The 14,108-nt window shown below is 45.0% G+C and overlaps 1 protein-coding gene across 2 annotated transcripts in view; it reads right to left on the bottom strand.

Annotated features, from left to right (window-relative positions):
* The window catches only part of klhdc10 (kelch domain containing 10), a 40,289-nt gene that overhangs the window by 22,215 nt on the left and 3,966 nt on the right, over positions 1-14,108 (bottom strand). Inside the window, exon 2 of one of the 2 annotated variants that reach the window (XM_070897215.1) lies at positions 2,541-2,633. The exons of the other annotated variant lie outside the window; for it this stretch is intronic. Within the exon in view, the coding sequence (XP_070753316.1) occupies positions 2,541-2,633 (93 nt within the window). The remainder of the gene's footprint in view (positions 1-2,540; positions 2,634-14,108) is intronic. 2 annotated transcript variants of the gene reach the window in all.

Below are 14,108 nucleotides of genomic sequence, written 5' to 3'. Positions count from 1 at the left end.
CACATCTGCAGTGTTCTGCTCTTACATCAGGAAGATTAGTTAATCGGAGTTGGAGCAGTGCTGGGGACGCTGCAATTAGGAACATAGGAACAGGAGTAGACCATTCAACTCCTTAAGCCTGTTCCACCATTCAATGAGTTCATGGCTGATCTGCGACTCAACTCCATATACCCACCTTTGCCCTATATCTCTTAATACCTTTGGTTAATAAAAATCTATCAATCTCCGATTTAAATTTAACAATTGATCCAGCAACAATTGCCATTTGCAGAGGACCGTTTCAAACGTCTACCACCCCGTGTGTGTAGAAGTGTTTCCCAATTTCACTCCTGAAAGGTCTGGCTCTAATTATTAGACTATGCCCCCTAATCCCAGACTCCCCAAACAGAAATAGTTTCTCTCTATCTACCTTATCTGTTCCCCTTGGTATCTTGAAACTTCGATCAAGTCACCCGTTAACCTTCTAAATTCCAGGGAATACAACCCTAATTTGTTTAATCTCTCCTCATAATTTAAATCTTGGAATACAGTTATTATTCTGGCAAATCCATGCTGCACTCCTTCCAAGGCCAATACATCCTTCCTACAGTGCGATGCCCAGAACTGCTCAGTGCTCCAGGTGTGGTCTTAGCCTCCGCATCCCTGGATTTTTTTTGGGGGGGGGGGGGGAGGGCAATTTCTTCTACTTTTGTTACATCAGAAATAGGAACAGGAGTAGGCCATACGGCCCCTCGAGCCTGCTCCACCATTCAATGACTGATCTGATCATGGACTCTGCTCCACTTTCCCGCCCACTCCCCATAACCCCTTATCGTTTAAGAAACTGTCTATTTCTGTCTTAAATTTATTCAATGTCCCAGCTTCCACAGCTCTGAGGCAGCAAATTCCAGATTTACAACCCTCAAGAAATTTCTCCTCATCTCGGTTTTAAATGAGCGGCCCCTTATTCTAAGATTATGACCTTTAGTTCTCGTCTCCCCCATCAGTGGAAACATCCTCCTTGTCAAGCCCCTTCATAATCTTATACATTTCGCTAAGATCACCTCTCATTCTTCTGAATTCCAATGAGTGTCTCCCTCCTGCCCTGAACTCCAGGATGAAGAATGGTTACATCGGCATACTTTGGCACCTTGTCCAAATGGCCATTGTCCCTATGTGGACCTAGACTGAGTGTTGACGGCTAGCGACTGTCGGGGCATAACAATAGATCACGCCCTCACCCAATGTCTACACAAATGTACTCCCAGTGGGAATGGCTGGGTGATGACCAGCAGCAGGAACCCTAGCCGATAATCCCTCCCAAATCCAGGGATCAGGAAGTCAATTTAATGCTCCTGATGCCACCCTAACTGAGAACGTCAATGACCAGGAGCTCAAAAATTGGACCGTCCTGGTCTGTGTGGCTCAGTTAAAGCATTTGTCATTGAGGAAATCCTTACCATCAGAAAGTGAAAATGGTCATTTGGTCTGGTACACAAACAGAATGCTGGGCTTCCCACTTGACATCCACATAGCTCCATGTACCAAGTAGTTTCTCTGCAGAAGCTCTGTTCGTTATGCATACCCCTCTTCCCCATGTAAAGGGCATTGACAAGTTGGCCCAGGCAAATTGTTCATGACAGCAGAGAGGTCAAACATTCAATCACTAAGCAACACAATTTTAAAATCTAGGAAGCAAGGAGTGAGGGGAAGTCAGGCAGATCTACACCACACAGGAGAATAGAGATGTGGAAGCAGCCCAAAAGAATGGGCTTATAAATTGACTTTTGGAGAATTCTGGAGAAAACAAAATGGAGAGGCCGGTGGGGTTAAGAGAGATAAACGTGTTGGACTTAAGAACCTATTCTTTTCCCTAAACGTGAGATTTCTAAGTGAAAGTTGGGAGCGATTGTCTTTTTGCGGTTGATTGTTAAGCACTGGAAAGGGTCTCTGTCAGTTTCAGGTCAATTGTCTATCTAATCAGGGAGGGGCACTGAATGGTTTCCATTATGGTGGCCAAGTACTTACAATTTAAACATTGCCCGCAAACCTTAGACGGCTGAGCACCCTCAGAAAAAGCAGAGTGCCTGACCTAGAGAATCTACGGATGGTGCCAAGGAAACTCCAGTATCAGTAACTTGGGACTGCTGCAGCAGTGGGTAGATTTCAGTTTCCTTGTGCTGCTGGGGCCAGTTGACCAAAAGCCTTTACCAGAGAATCATCAGCAATCGCTGTTTGAACAAACAGCGGAACAACAAACAAAAAATGATCAAGTAGGGATAAATCTGAGGCGCGTTGACTGGCAGGGTTTGCTTGGAGGGGAGAGCAGGGCTTCGTCTCTTCTCAGAGCAGAGTCCGAGGGCTTTCATCTTTAACGCATTAACCAAATTAAAAACCATTATATAGGTTTGTTTCTGACAGAGAAAGAAGAAACATACAAGTCTCAAAATCTTTCAGGAAGCGAGGGGGGGGAAGCATAAAAGGAAAGAGGAAGCAAAAGTGGATTGACAGAAGATAAGGCTCACCAGCTACACACTGCGACGTCTGCCAGCTCCACCCACCTGTCTTTAAAAACCTGTAAGGGATCCGGAGAGTGGGGCAGGGTTGGGCGAAGAGTCTCCTAACGGGAAACCATCTGACTTTCTTCTGAGAGCCTGTCACCACAATTACCAGTAATGTGTCAGTCATGCACAGCAACTCAAACAAAACGGGGTCAAGACACACAAAGCAAAGAGACTGTGGGGTATATTTTCCTTCACCCATAAAATGAGGGGCGGAGGGGGTGGCCGGGGAAATGCAAGGTTTAAAAAAAAAAGGGAAGGGGGGGAAGCTCATTTCGAACTTATTTCTGCTCAATAGCGAATGGAGCAAAATATACCCACACCATTCCTTTCTGTCAGCCTTTACACATTTTGATACAATAAGGAGAAACTGTTTCGTGGTGGACACAGACTTCAGGTAATTGGCAGAAGAACCAGAGGCAACATGAGGGAACACAAACTACGCAGAGAGTTGTTACGATCTGGAATGCACTGCCTGAAAGGGTGCTGGAAGTAGATTCAACAACAGCTTTCAATAACAGGCACGATGTACCGAATGGCCTCCCGTGCTGCATCACTGTGATCTATGACACGAGTGAAGACAAACCAAAGAGTTTAAACCACAATGGTTGGATATCTGAAACCAACAGAAAATGTGGAATATACAGGGCAAACTGCATGATGTTTCAGGGTGTGGGCTGAGCAGACCTGTATTGCCAGCATTCTCCGTTTGTACAACCTGAAGGGGAGCGGCTTCCTGATCAGTCAACACGTGCAATAATGGAGGCGACCTCCGTTAACTCAGGGGGCATCGATTCAGGCAGTCTCGGGTCGCACCATCACACAACACGAGACACTGGACCAGCTGCTCCTTCACACAGTCGCAAGCAATTCAAGGGCTTTGCTGAGGTACTGCCAGGGATTTAGGCGGCCTTCTGAAATGACGGTGGCTGTGTCAATATCAACAGGCTAGCAACAGCTGCAGCCTTTAATGGGTGTTAAAAGTTCACATAGTTAGACGGCAAAAGCCATGACCAGTGCTTCCCCCCCTCTACCCAGGTACCAGGTGAAGGCTGCACTCACCAGTCCTTTCCATGGAACAGTTTTATCCCCAGTGCCTTCCATGAATAAAACGAGGGCATCAAGGACAGCAAAAAAAATAATTTTTCAACGATTCTAACCAAGCAGCTTAGAATCTTGGGAAAATAGACTCGTCAAAGCCCCTGTCCTTCACAGCTGGTTTAATTCTTTTAATCACCACTGACTCCGCTCTAGAGTTTGAAAACCAAACTTGTGCAAAGTGACAGGTACAGTTCTTGCTCAGTCAGCGTGTTTTGCAAGGGGCCAGTCAGGATCCCATCAATACACCCTGTCGTGTTTCACAAGGATTCGGAGAGACATGAAGTCCACACAGTCCCTGGGCTTTGTGGAGTTTCAGTGACTCCTTGCAGTCCGTGCATAAAACGAGCAGCTTGGTTTGTCCTTTAATTCTGTTTTACAGGTGCGTGTTATTGAAAGTATTGCACAAACACCGGAAAGTTGCACACAAGTTCTTAAAAGGGCATATTTACCACATTGAGGTACATTTGGGCAACCAAGGCTCCAGAGAAAATAGAAGCTTTAGGTCTGAAAACTTTGCTTCAACTTTCCTTTCTCCTCAACCTCAACCCCCGCCCCCCCCCCCCCACCACACACACACCCACTCCTCTAAATAAGCATTGGTCTTTCAATGCTGATGAATCACATCTCCTTCAGGATAAATGCCTGTAAATATTTACACATTTTCTTCATCTCCTCCCGCCAGTTCTCTTCCCCGACATTTTCACGCCTTGCTGGGGTACAGTCCTGATTCAATGAGGAGTGCAGAGGAGCATGCCAAGAGCAACACCAGGTGTACCCAAAAATGAGGTACCAACCTGGGGAAGCTGCAATGCAGAACTACATGCATGCTAAACAGCAGAAGCAGCATGCTACAGACAGAGCTAAAGGATCTCACAATCAACGGATCAAATCAAAGCTCTGCAGTCCTGCCGCATCCAGTCGTGATTATTGGTAGACAATTAAGCAACTAATGGGAGGAGGTTCCATGAATATCGCAGATAGCGGAGCCCAGCACGAGTGCAAAAGACAAGGCTGAAGCGTTTGCAACCATCTTCAGCCAGAAGTGCAGAGTGAATGATCCATATCGGCCTCCTCCCGAGGTCCCCACCATCACAGAAGCCAGTCTTCAGCCAATTCGATTCACTCCCCGTGATATCAAGAAATGGCTGAGTGACCTGGATACAGCAAAGGCTATGGGCCTTGACAACATCCCAGTTGTCGTGCTGAAGACTTGTGCTCCAGAACTAGCCATGCTGTTCCAGTACAGCTACAACACTGTCATCTACCCGACAATGCAGAAAACTGCCCAGGTATGTCCTGGCCACAAAAAGCAGGACAAATCCAATCCAGCTAATTACCACCCCATCACTCTACTCTCAATCATCAGCAAAGTGATGGAAGGTATCGTCGACCGTGCTATCAAGCAGCACTTACTCACCAATAACCCGCTCACTGATGCCCAGTTTAGTTTCCGCCAGAACCACTCAGCTCCAGACCTCATACAGCCTTGGTCCAAACATGGACAGAATAGCTGAATTCCAGAGGTGAGGCGAGTGTGACTGCCCTTGACATCAAAGCAGCATTTGACTGAGTACAACATCAAGGAGCTCTGGTAAAATCAAAGTCAATGGGAATCAGGGGCGAAACTCTCCACTGGCTGGAGTCATACCTAGCACAAAGGAAGATGGTTGTGGTTGTTGGAGGTTAATCATCACTGCAGAAGTTGGTCAGGGCAGCGTCCTGGGCCCAATTATCTTCAGCTGCTTCATCAATGACCTTCCCTCCATCGTAAGATCAGAGGTGGGGAATGTTCGCTGATGACTGCAGTGTTCACTTCCATTCGCAACTCCTCAGATAATGAAGCAGTCCATGCCCGAATGCAGCAAGACCTGGATGACATTCAGGCTTCAGCTGATAAATGGCAAGTAACATTCGCACCACACAAGTGACAGGCAATGATCATCTCCAATGAGCGAGTGTCAAAACACTGCCCCTTGACATTCAGCGGATGCTCCAACAAATCCCCCACCATCAACATCCTGGGGGTTACTGTTGACCAAAAACTTAACTGGACCAGCCACATAAATACTGTGGCAACAAGAGCAGGTCAGAGGCCTGGTATTCTGTGACGAGCGTCTCACCTTCTGACTCCCCAAAGCATTTCCACCATCTATAAAGGCACAAGTCAGGAGTGTGATGGAATACTGACCACTTGCCTGGATGAGTGCAGCTCCAACAACATTCAAGAAGCTCAACACCATCCAGGACAAAGCAGCCCACTTGATTGGCACCCCATCCACCACCTTAAACATTCACTCCCTCCATCACCGGCGCAACATGTCTGCAGTGTGTACCATGCAGCAACTTATCAAGGCTTCTTCGACAGCACCTCCTAAAACGGCGATCTCGCCTGGGAGGGGGAGGAGGGGAGGAAAGGACAAAAGGGAAGGTCTGTGATAGAATGAAAGATAGGAAAGATTAAGAGACAAAAGGGATATTGGTGCAAGACAAAAGGAGATGGGAATGGGGCAAGTTAAGAAACAAAAGATGAGTCTGGATAGGGTGTAAATGGAAATGGCAGAATCATCAACAGCTGCCGTGGAAAAGAGAAAAAAAACACAGGGGATATAGTCTGAAATTGTTGAACTTGATGTTGAGTCCAGAAGGCTGTAAAGTGCCTTAACGAAAGATGAGGTGCTGTTCCTTGAGCCTACATTGAGCTTCATTGGAACAGTCCAACAGGCTGACGACAGAGAGATCAGAGCAGGTGTGGAGTGGAGAATTGAAGTGACAGGCGACTGGAAGCTTGGGGTCACGCTTACGGACAGAGCAGAGGTGTTCTGCAAAGCGGTCACCCAATCTGCGTTTGGTCTCCCCAATGTAGAGGATTATAAACTGAAGTTCATTTCAGAATACTAACATAAGAAATAGGAGCAGGAGTAGGCCCCTCGAGCCAGTTCCACCATATCATGGCTGATCTGATCTTGGCCTCAACTCCACTTTCCTGCCTGTTCCCCATAACCCTTGACTCCCCTATAATTCAAGAATCAGTCTAGCTCAACCTTGAATATATTCAATGACTCAGCTTCCACAACTCTCTGGGGTAGAGAATTCCAAAGATTCACGACCCTCAGAAGAAATTCTTCCTCATCTCGGTCTTAAATGAGCAACTCTTTATTCTGAAACTATGCCCCCTAGTTCTAGATTCTCCCGAGGTAAACATCCTCAGCATCTACCCGGTCAAAACCCCTCAGAATGTTGTATGTTTCAATAAGATCACCTCTGATTCTTCTAAACTCCAATGAGTACAGGCTCAACCTACTTAACCTTTCCTAAGACAACCCCTTCATGCCAGGAATCAACCTAGTGAACCTTCTCTGAACTGCCTCCAATGCAAGTATATCCCTCCTTAAATAAGGAGACCAAAATTATACACCGTACTTTAGGTGTGGTCTCATCAACGCCCTGCAGAGTTGTAGCAGGACTTCCCTACTTTTATACTCCATCCCCCTTGCAATAAAGGCCAACATTCCATTTGCCTTACTAGTTACTTGCTGTACCTGCATACTAACTTTGTGTTTCATGTACGAGGATCCCCAAATCCCTCTGTACCGCAGCATTCTGTAGTCTCTCTCCATTTTAGATAATATTTTGCTTTTCTATTCTTCCTACCAAGTGGATAACCTCACACTTTCCCACGTAATACTCCATCTGCCAAATTTTTGCCCACTCACTTAACCTATCTATATCCTTTTGCAGACTCTGTGTCCTCCTCGCCTATCAGCAGCAAATTTGGCTACAATACACTCGGTCCCTTCATCCAAGTCATTAATATAAATTGTACTATTGTAAGATTGTAATATAGATTCTCTCTGGTTTTATGCATAACCACGTTATGGAATTATTATAGCCAGACACTCGCCAATCAAATCCAAGGGGCCATCAGTCACTTCCCACTTCACTTGGTCCTTACCCATCAGCAGAAAGCTAAGCCTGAAGGTTAGCATGACCTTCCACCATAGCATGAGCCACTTTGATCAGAGCCCAGGACAGAGTCTGCTCCCAGGCCAATATTACTCGCATCCAGTCACAAATGGAGATAAATACAGAATGGACAAGATCACATCTAGTACTTCCTCTTCTCCCAAAATAGAGGATAGAAGGGGCCAACTCAAAACACCATCCACTACACCAACTCTCTGGAGGGGCTTTACTTCTTTCCATTTGCTCCTTAAACTTACCATTTCAGCTGCAATCCCATTCTTGTCACTTTTGTATATTACCGACAAAACATGCTTTCAGCCATTTTTACCCTTTAATTGCAATAGTCAGTATATTAATTACTTCCTCCACATACTCACTAAAGAAGATATGAGCAACAAGCGCTCCCTAAGCAGTGAAGGAGAATTAGCAACTTTGACTGCGTGAGCCTAGTGGCAGCATTCCCACCAAATTAACAAACTGACGAGCTTTTAACTAGTTATCTAGTTTGAGTGGCTTTTCAATTAAGAGTCAACCACATCGTTGTGGAACTAGAGTCACAGATAGGCCAGACCAGGTAAGGACAGCAAGTTTCCTCTAGATTATTTAAATCTGAATTCAATTCTCAAACTGCCACAGTGGGATTTGAACTCGCCTTCCCTGGATTACTAGTCCAGGACTCTGCATTACTAGGCCAGTAACATAACCACTACACTACCGTCCCTTCATTGAAACACCTGTGAACTCATCCCTTTTCGGCGTGGAAGCAAGTCATCCTCGTTTCGAGGGACTGCCTATGATGATGACCTTATATAAATACGAAGTGGTAAATGCCAAATTGCTACCAAACTATTGAAAAGCATTCTCATTTAAAAAGATGTATTTTCGCCAAACAATTCCTTTAATACAAAGTTGAATATCCTCGACTGCTGGCTCGGATCCGAGACGTGGAGCTCGGAGGCACTATTGATGGGCTGGACTGTAAACATCTAGTTTGTAACAGTCGTGCATCATACGCAAAATAATCCTGCCAGTAGCTATTACTGTGGTGAAAAGCAATGTGGAGGGAGAAGAGGAAAATTTAGTTTGGAGAAGTAAGCATCAATCATTGCCGGGAAACCAATTGTCCTGCGGCAGCACTGGATTTAATTACACTGCGGTTGAATGCGGATGCTCGGCATGCATTTTACATTATGAATAGAGTTAATATAATGTCAGATCTTGCACTGGAATTTTGCTTTTAAATTAAGAAACCTTCGCCAAGGTCCAATGTGCTGCAAGACTGACCTGGGCCTTCACTTGTACCGGCTGGGAACTGATGTGGACAGAGGTGGTGGGGACTGGAGATTGAATTTTGGAATATAGCCGATCTTTATTTGGCAGAATAACTGGAGCATTAGTCAGTGTGTTGGCAGCTCTCTGGATCGGCAACTGTTGGGTATGGTTAGTGCAGCATGTTTGCTTAATGTTTCAATTCACATTTCCAAAAACAGCTGCCTACACTTCAGTATTGTGACTTCATCCATTGATCACTTCAGCATTTGGGGGAAATGCTTTGGGCCTCTGCAATTATGTAAAATGACTTTCGGGGACCTTGGTTTCCCTGTGAACACCTTCCTTCTTTGGTACTGGAAGGAATTGGACACCAGCATTTGTTGATTCCCTTTTAACAGGGGAGAAAAGTGAGATTGCGAAAGGTTTGTCAGAGTAAGACTCTTTCTGTCAACCTACACGTAGTTCACACAAATGCGCACCAAGCTAGGTGTCAGTTAGAAAAACCTCTCTGAAGATTTTTAATGTTTTTATACTCTCCATTAGCAGCATTCTTTGGCCAAGAAGGCTGGCCAATAACTGGGCCCTAGTCCAATGTAGCTTTGTGCTGGGTTTGCTCAATCAGGATGGCACAGTAAATGAGGCTGTGGGGTCTATCGACCAATGCATTCGGCCTATGCTGGTTAAAACATAAGAACATGAGACAAATGAGCAGGAGTAGACCACCTGGCCCCTCGAGCCTGCTCCGCCATTTAATAAGATCATGGACTCAGCTCCACTTCCCTGCCTGCTCCCCATAACCCTCGCTCAAAAATCTGTCTATCTCCGCTTTAAATATATTCAATGACCCAGCCTCCACAGCTCTCTAGGGCAGAGAATTCCATAGATTTAAAACCCTCAGAAGACATTCCTCCTCATTTCTGCTTTAAATGGGTGGCCCCTTATTCTGAGACTATGTTCCCTAGTTTTGGTTTCCACTACAGGTGGAAATATCCTCTATGCATCCACCTTGTCGAGCCCCCTCATTATCTTATATGTTTCGATAAGATCACACCTCATTCTTCTGAACTCAATGAGTATAGTCAATAGTATACTTAACCTATCTTCATAAGTCAACCTCCTCATCTCCTGAATCAACCTAGTGAACCTCCTCTGAACAGCCTCCAATGCAAGTATATCCTTCCTTAAATAGAGAGACCAAAACTATACACAGTACTCTAGGTGTGGCCTCACCAATACCCTGTACAGTTGTAGCAGGACTTCTCTGCTTTTATACTTTATCCCTCTTGCAATAAAGGCCAACATTCAATTTGCCTTCCTGATTACTTGCAAAACCTGGGATAAACGGGTCCTTTTCAGAATGGCAGGCAGTGACTAGTGGAGTGCCGCAGGGCTCAGTGCTGGGACTCCAGCTCTTTACAATATATATTAATGATTTATGATGGAATTGAGTGTAATATCTCCCAAGTTTGCAGATGGCACTAAACTGGGTGACGGTGTGAGCTGTGAGGGGGACGCTAAGAAGCTACAGGGTGACTTGGACAGGTTAGGCGAGTAGGCAAATACATGGCAGATGCAGAATAACGTGGATAAATGTGAGGTTATCCACTTTGGGGGCAAAACTACGAAGGCAGAATATTATCTGAATGGCGGCAGATTAGGAAAAGGGGAGGTGCAACGAGACCTGGGGTCATGGTTCCTCAGTCACTGAAAGTGGACATGCAGCTACAGCAGGTGGTGAAGAAGGCAAATAGTATGTTGGCCTTCATAGCTATGGGATTTGAATACAGGAGCAGGGGAGGTCTTATTGCAGTTGTACAGGGCCTTAGTGAGGCCTCATCTGGAATATGGTTGATAGAGAATTCAAACAGGCTGCATTTAGACAGGCTGTGAAAATTCAGAGACAACAAGTCAGAGATGCTACATGAGTGGTAGCATGTTGCATTAAGCCATCAATCAACTTAACATTTTAGGACCCTTGGGTAGTGAGCCAATAACGTCAAAGAAGGCAAGTTCTTTTCTGTAAATTGATCCAGGTATAAATACAGCCATTTTGACCATGTGGTTTCAGTAAGACAAAGGAACTGGCAATCAGCCAGCAGTTTGTTGCTCTCTGCCAAGATTAAAAAGTTAAAACTACAATCGGAGTTCGTATTTCATTGGAAATTAAGAGCTCTAACAATGGTGTTCAGTTTTGGTCTCCTAATCTGAGGAAGGACATTCTTGCTACTGTGGGAGTGCAGCAAAGGTTCACCAGACTGATTCCAGGAATGGCTGGACTGTCATATGAGGAGAGACTGGATCAACTGGGCCTTTATACACTGGAGTTTAGAAGGATGAGAGGGGATCTCATAGAAACGTATAAGATTCTGACAGGACTGGACAGGTTAGATGCGGGAAGAATGTTCCCAATGTTGGGGAAGTCCAGAACCAGGGGGCATCGTCTTAGGATAAGGGGTAGGCCATTTAGGACTGAGATGAGGTGAAACTTCTTCACTCAGAGAGTTGTTAACCTATGGAATTCCCTGCTGCAGAGAGCTGTTGATGCCAGTTCATTGGATATATTCAAGAGGAAGTTAGATATGGCCCTTACAGCTAAGGGGATCAAGGGGTATGGAGAGAAAGCAGGAAAGGGGTACTGAGGGAATGATCAGCCATGATCTTATTGAATGGCAGTGCAGGTTCGAAGGGCCAAATGGCCTACTCCTGCACCTATTTTCTATGTTTCTATTAATATAGATTGTAAATAGTTGAGGCTCCAGTACCAATCCCTGTGGCACCCCACCAGTTACTGCTTGCCAACCGGAATATGACCCATTTATCCCGACTCTGTTTTCTGTTAGTTAGCCAATCCTCTAGCCATGCTAATATATTACCCCAACTCTGAACTTTTATCTTATGCAGTAACCTTTTATGTGGCACCTTATCGAATGCCTTCTGGAAATCCAAATACACTACATCCACTGGCTCCCCCCCTTATCCACCCTGCTCGTTAGATCCTGAAAGAACGCCAGCAAATTTGTCAAACTTGATTTCCCTTTCATAAAACCATGCTGACTCTGGTTGATTGCATTATGCTTTTCCAAATGTCCCGCTACTGCTTCCTTAATAATGGACTCCAGCATTTTCCCCAACGACAGATGTTAGGCTAACTGGTCTATAGTTTCCTGCTTTTTGTCTGCCTTCTTTTTTTAAATAGGGTAGTTATATTTGCGGTTTTCCAATCCGCAGAGACCGCCCCAGAATTTTGATAGATTACAACCAATGCATTCACTATCTCTGCGGCCACTTCTTTTAAGATCCTAGGATGCTAGCCATCAGGTCCCGGGGACTTGTCCGAATTTAGTTGCATTATTTTACCAAGTACTATTTCATTAGTGATAGTGATTATATTAAGTTCCTCCCTCCCTATTTTATCCACTATTGGGATGTTTTGAGTATCTTCCACCGTGAAGACTGATACAAAATATTTGTTCAACATCTCTGCCATTTCGCTGTTCTCCATTATTAATTCCCCAGTCTCATGCTCTAGAGGACCAACATTTACTCTAGCCACTCTTTTCCTTTTTATGTACCTGTAGAAATTCTTACTATCTGTTTTTATATTTCGTGCTAGTTTACTTTCATAAAAAAAAATTAAAGGGAAAATAGATTAAGTCATTCTTTGCTGGCTTTTAAAGTTTCCCAATCTTCTGGCCTCCAACTAGTCGGCCACATTGTAAGCCCTGGTTTTTAATTTGATACCATCCCTTATTTCCTTAGTTAGCCACGGATGGTTACCCCTTCTCTTGCAGCTGTTCCTGCTCATTGGGATATATTTTTGTTGCGAGTTATGAAATATCTCCTTAAATGTCTGCCACTGCTCATCAACCATCCCATACTTCATTCTTTACTTGTAGTAAATCCATCGGACCCAGAGTACTAACTTACAAAGTAGGCCATGGCGGATCAGAACAAATGTGGACAGAAGCAGTGGAACAAAGGAGGTTGCTGTTGCTATCGGTATTATTGAGAGCTGTTGTGCCATCCTGTGTTCAGTAATGGAACGTCCAGTAACAGCTGGAAAATGTGACCTAGCAAACAAGCAGGACTCATCTCGCACTGTAACTCATTCCTTAACCAGGACCTTTAAAACTATAGAACTCCTTGCCCCCATAACTCTTCTATTCCTCTTAAAGTCTTCAACACAATTGCTTGAGTTAACCTGGTCTCTTCTACTTTTTCCCAACTGCTTCAGTATAAAGCAGCAAGTGAATCCTGCCCAGTCAGTTCTTTTTCTGATCGATCACCTCCCTCTTTCCTCCCCCAACACTTTCAAGAGCAGCTTGTACTTTGAACATAATAAAATGTCCCAAGGCACTTCCCAGAGGCAAAAATAGGCAGACACTGAGTGGTACTGAGAGCCGAATTAGAGGTGGTGGCTAAAGGAATGATTCAAGAGGTAGGTTCGGAGGCAGATTGCAAAGAATAGAAGAACAAGGCGGCACAGGGGTGTAGGGAGAGCAGTCCAAAATGTGGGGCAGAGATGGGTGGAGGTGAGGGTGGGCTGCAAACAAGTCCAGAGTTGGAAGAGCAGATGACATGTGCAGGAACACTGGGCTAATGAAGGCTGAAGAGGTGGGGGTGAGAGAACAGTGACTTGTGGAGTACATGGATTTTGAAATCCTTGGGAAAGTATGGAGCCAACAAACGCTGGTGAGGACATGGGTGATAAATGCAAGTTGCTGTTGTTGGGTGATGGGGAACAGGATTAGTGTGGGATAGGGTGCGAGCCGTAACATGTAAAAAGCAGAACGCGAGAGGTCAACAAGCCAATTGTTGGAGTAGCGAAAGAATAATTTGCATTTATGTGGTGCCTTTCACCGCCACAGGATGTCCCAATCTACAGGGCAAAAGATCACCTGCAATTTAGTGGGGGGGAAAAAGTTATCCAAATAGAAGGTTCAAAACTTAATATCAGCACTTGGAAAAAGTACAAAAATTGGATTCATTTTTCTCCACTTCTGACATTCAACATCAACAGTAAGCAGCGCCAGGTCAGATGCGGTGCCAATTAAAATATGGAGTACAGTTCCTATCTGCCCCATCAGTGTGCCACAAATCCAGTCTCTAAATAACACCCCTCACTATTATATTTGTTATTTCCTCCATCCTGGTGGACTTACTGCAAAAGACAGCAAGGCAATAGACAGGTTAGAGGCATGGGCAGATCGGTGGCAGATGCAGAGAAAGTGA

This window comes from Pristiophorus japonicus, chromosome 13 (assembly GCF_044704955.1).
Source record: "Pristiophorus japonicus isolate sPriJap1 chromosome 13, sPriJap1.hap1, whole genome shotgun sequence".
Taxonomy (NCBI): Eukaryota; Metazoa; Chordata; class Chondrichthyes; family Pristiophoridae; genus Pristiophorus; species Pristiophorus japonicus.
Note: the sequence above shows the minus strand (reverse complement) of the source record. Positions and strands in the feature narration are given on the sequence as shown.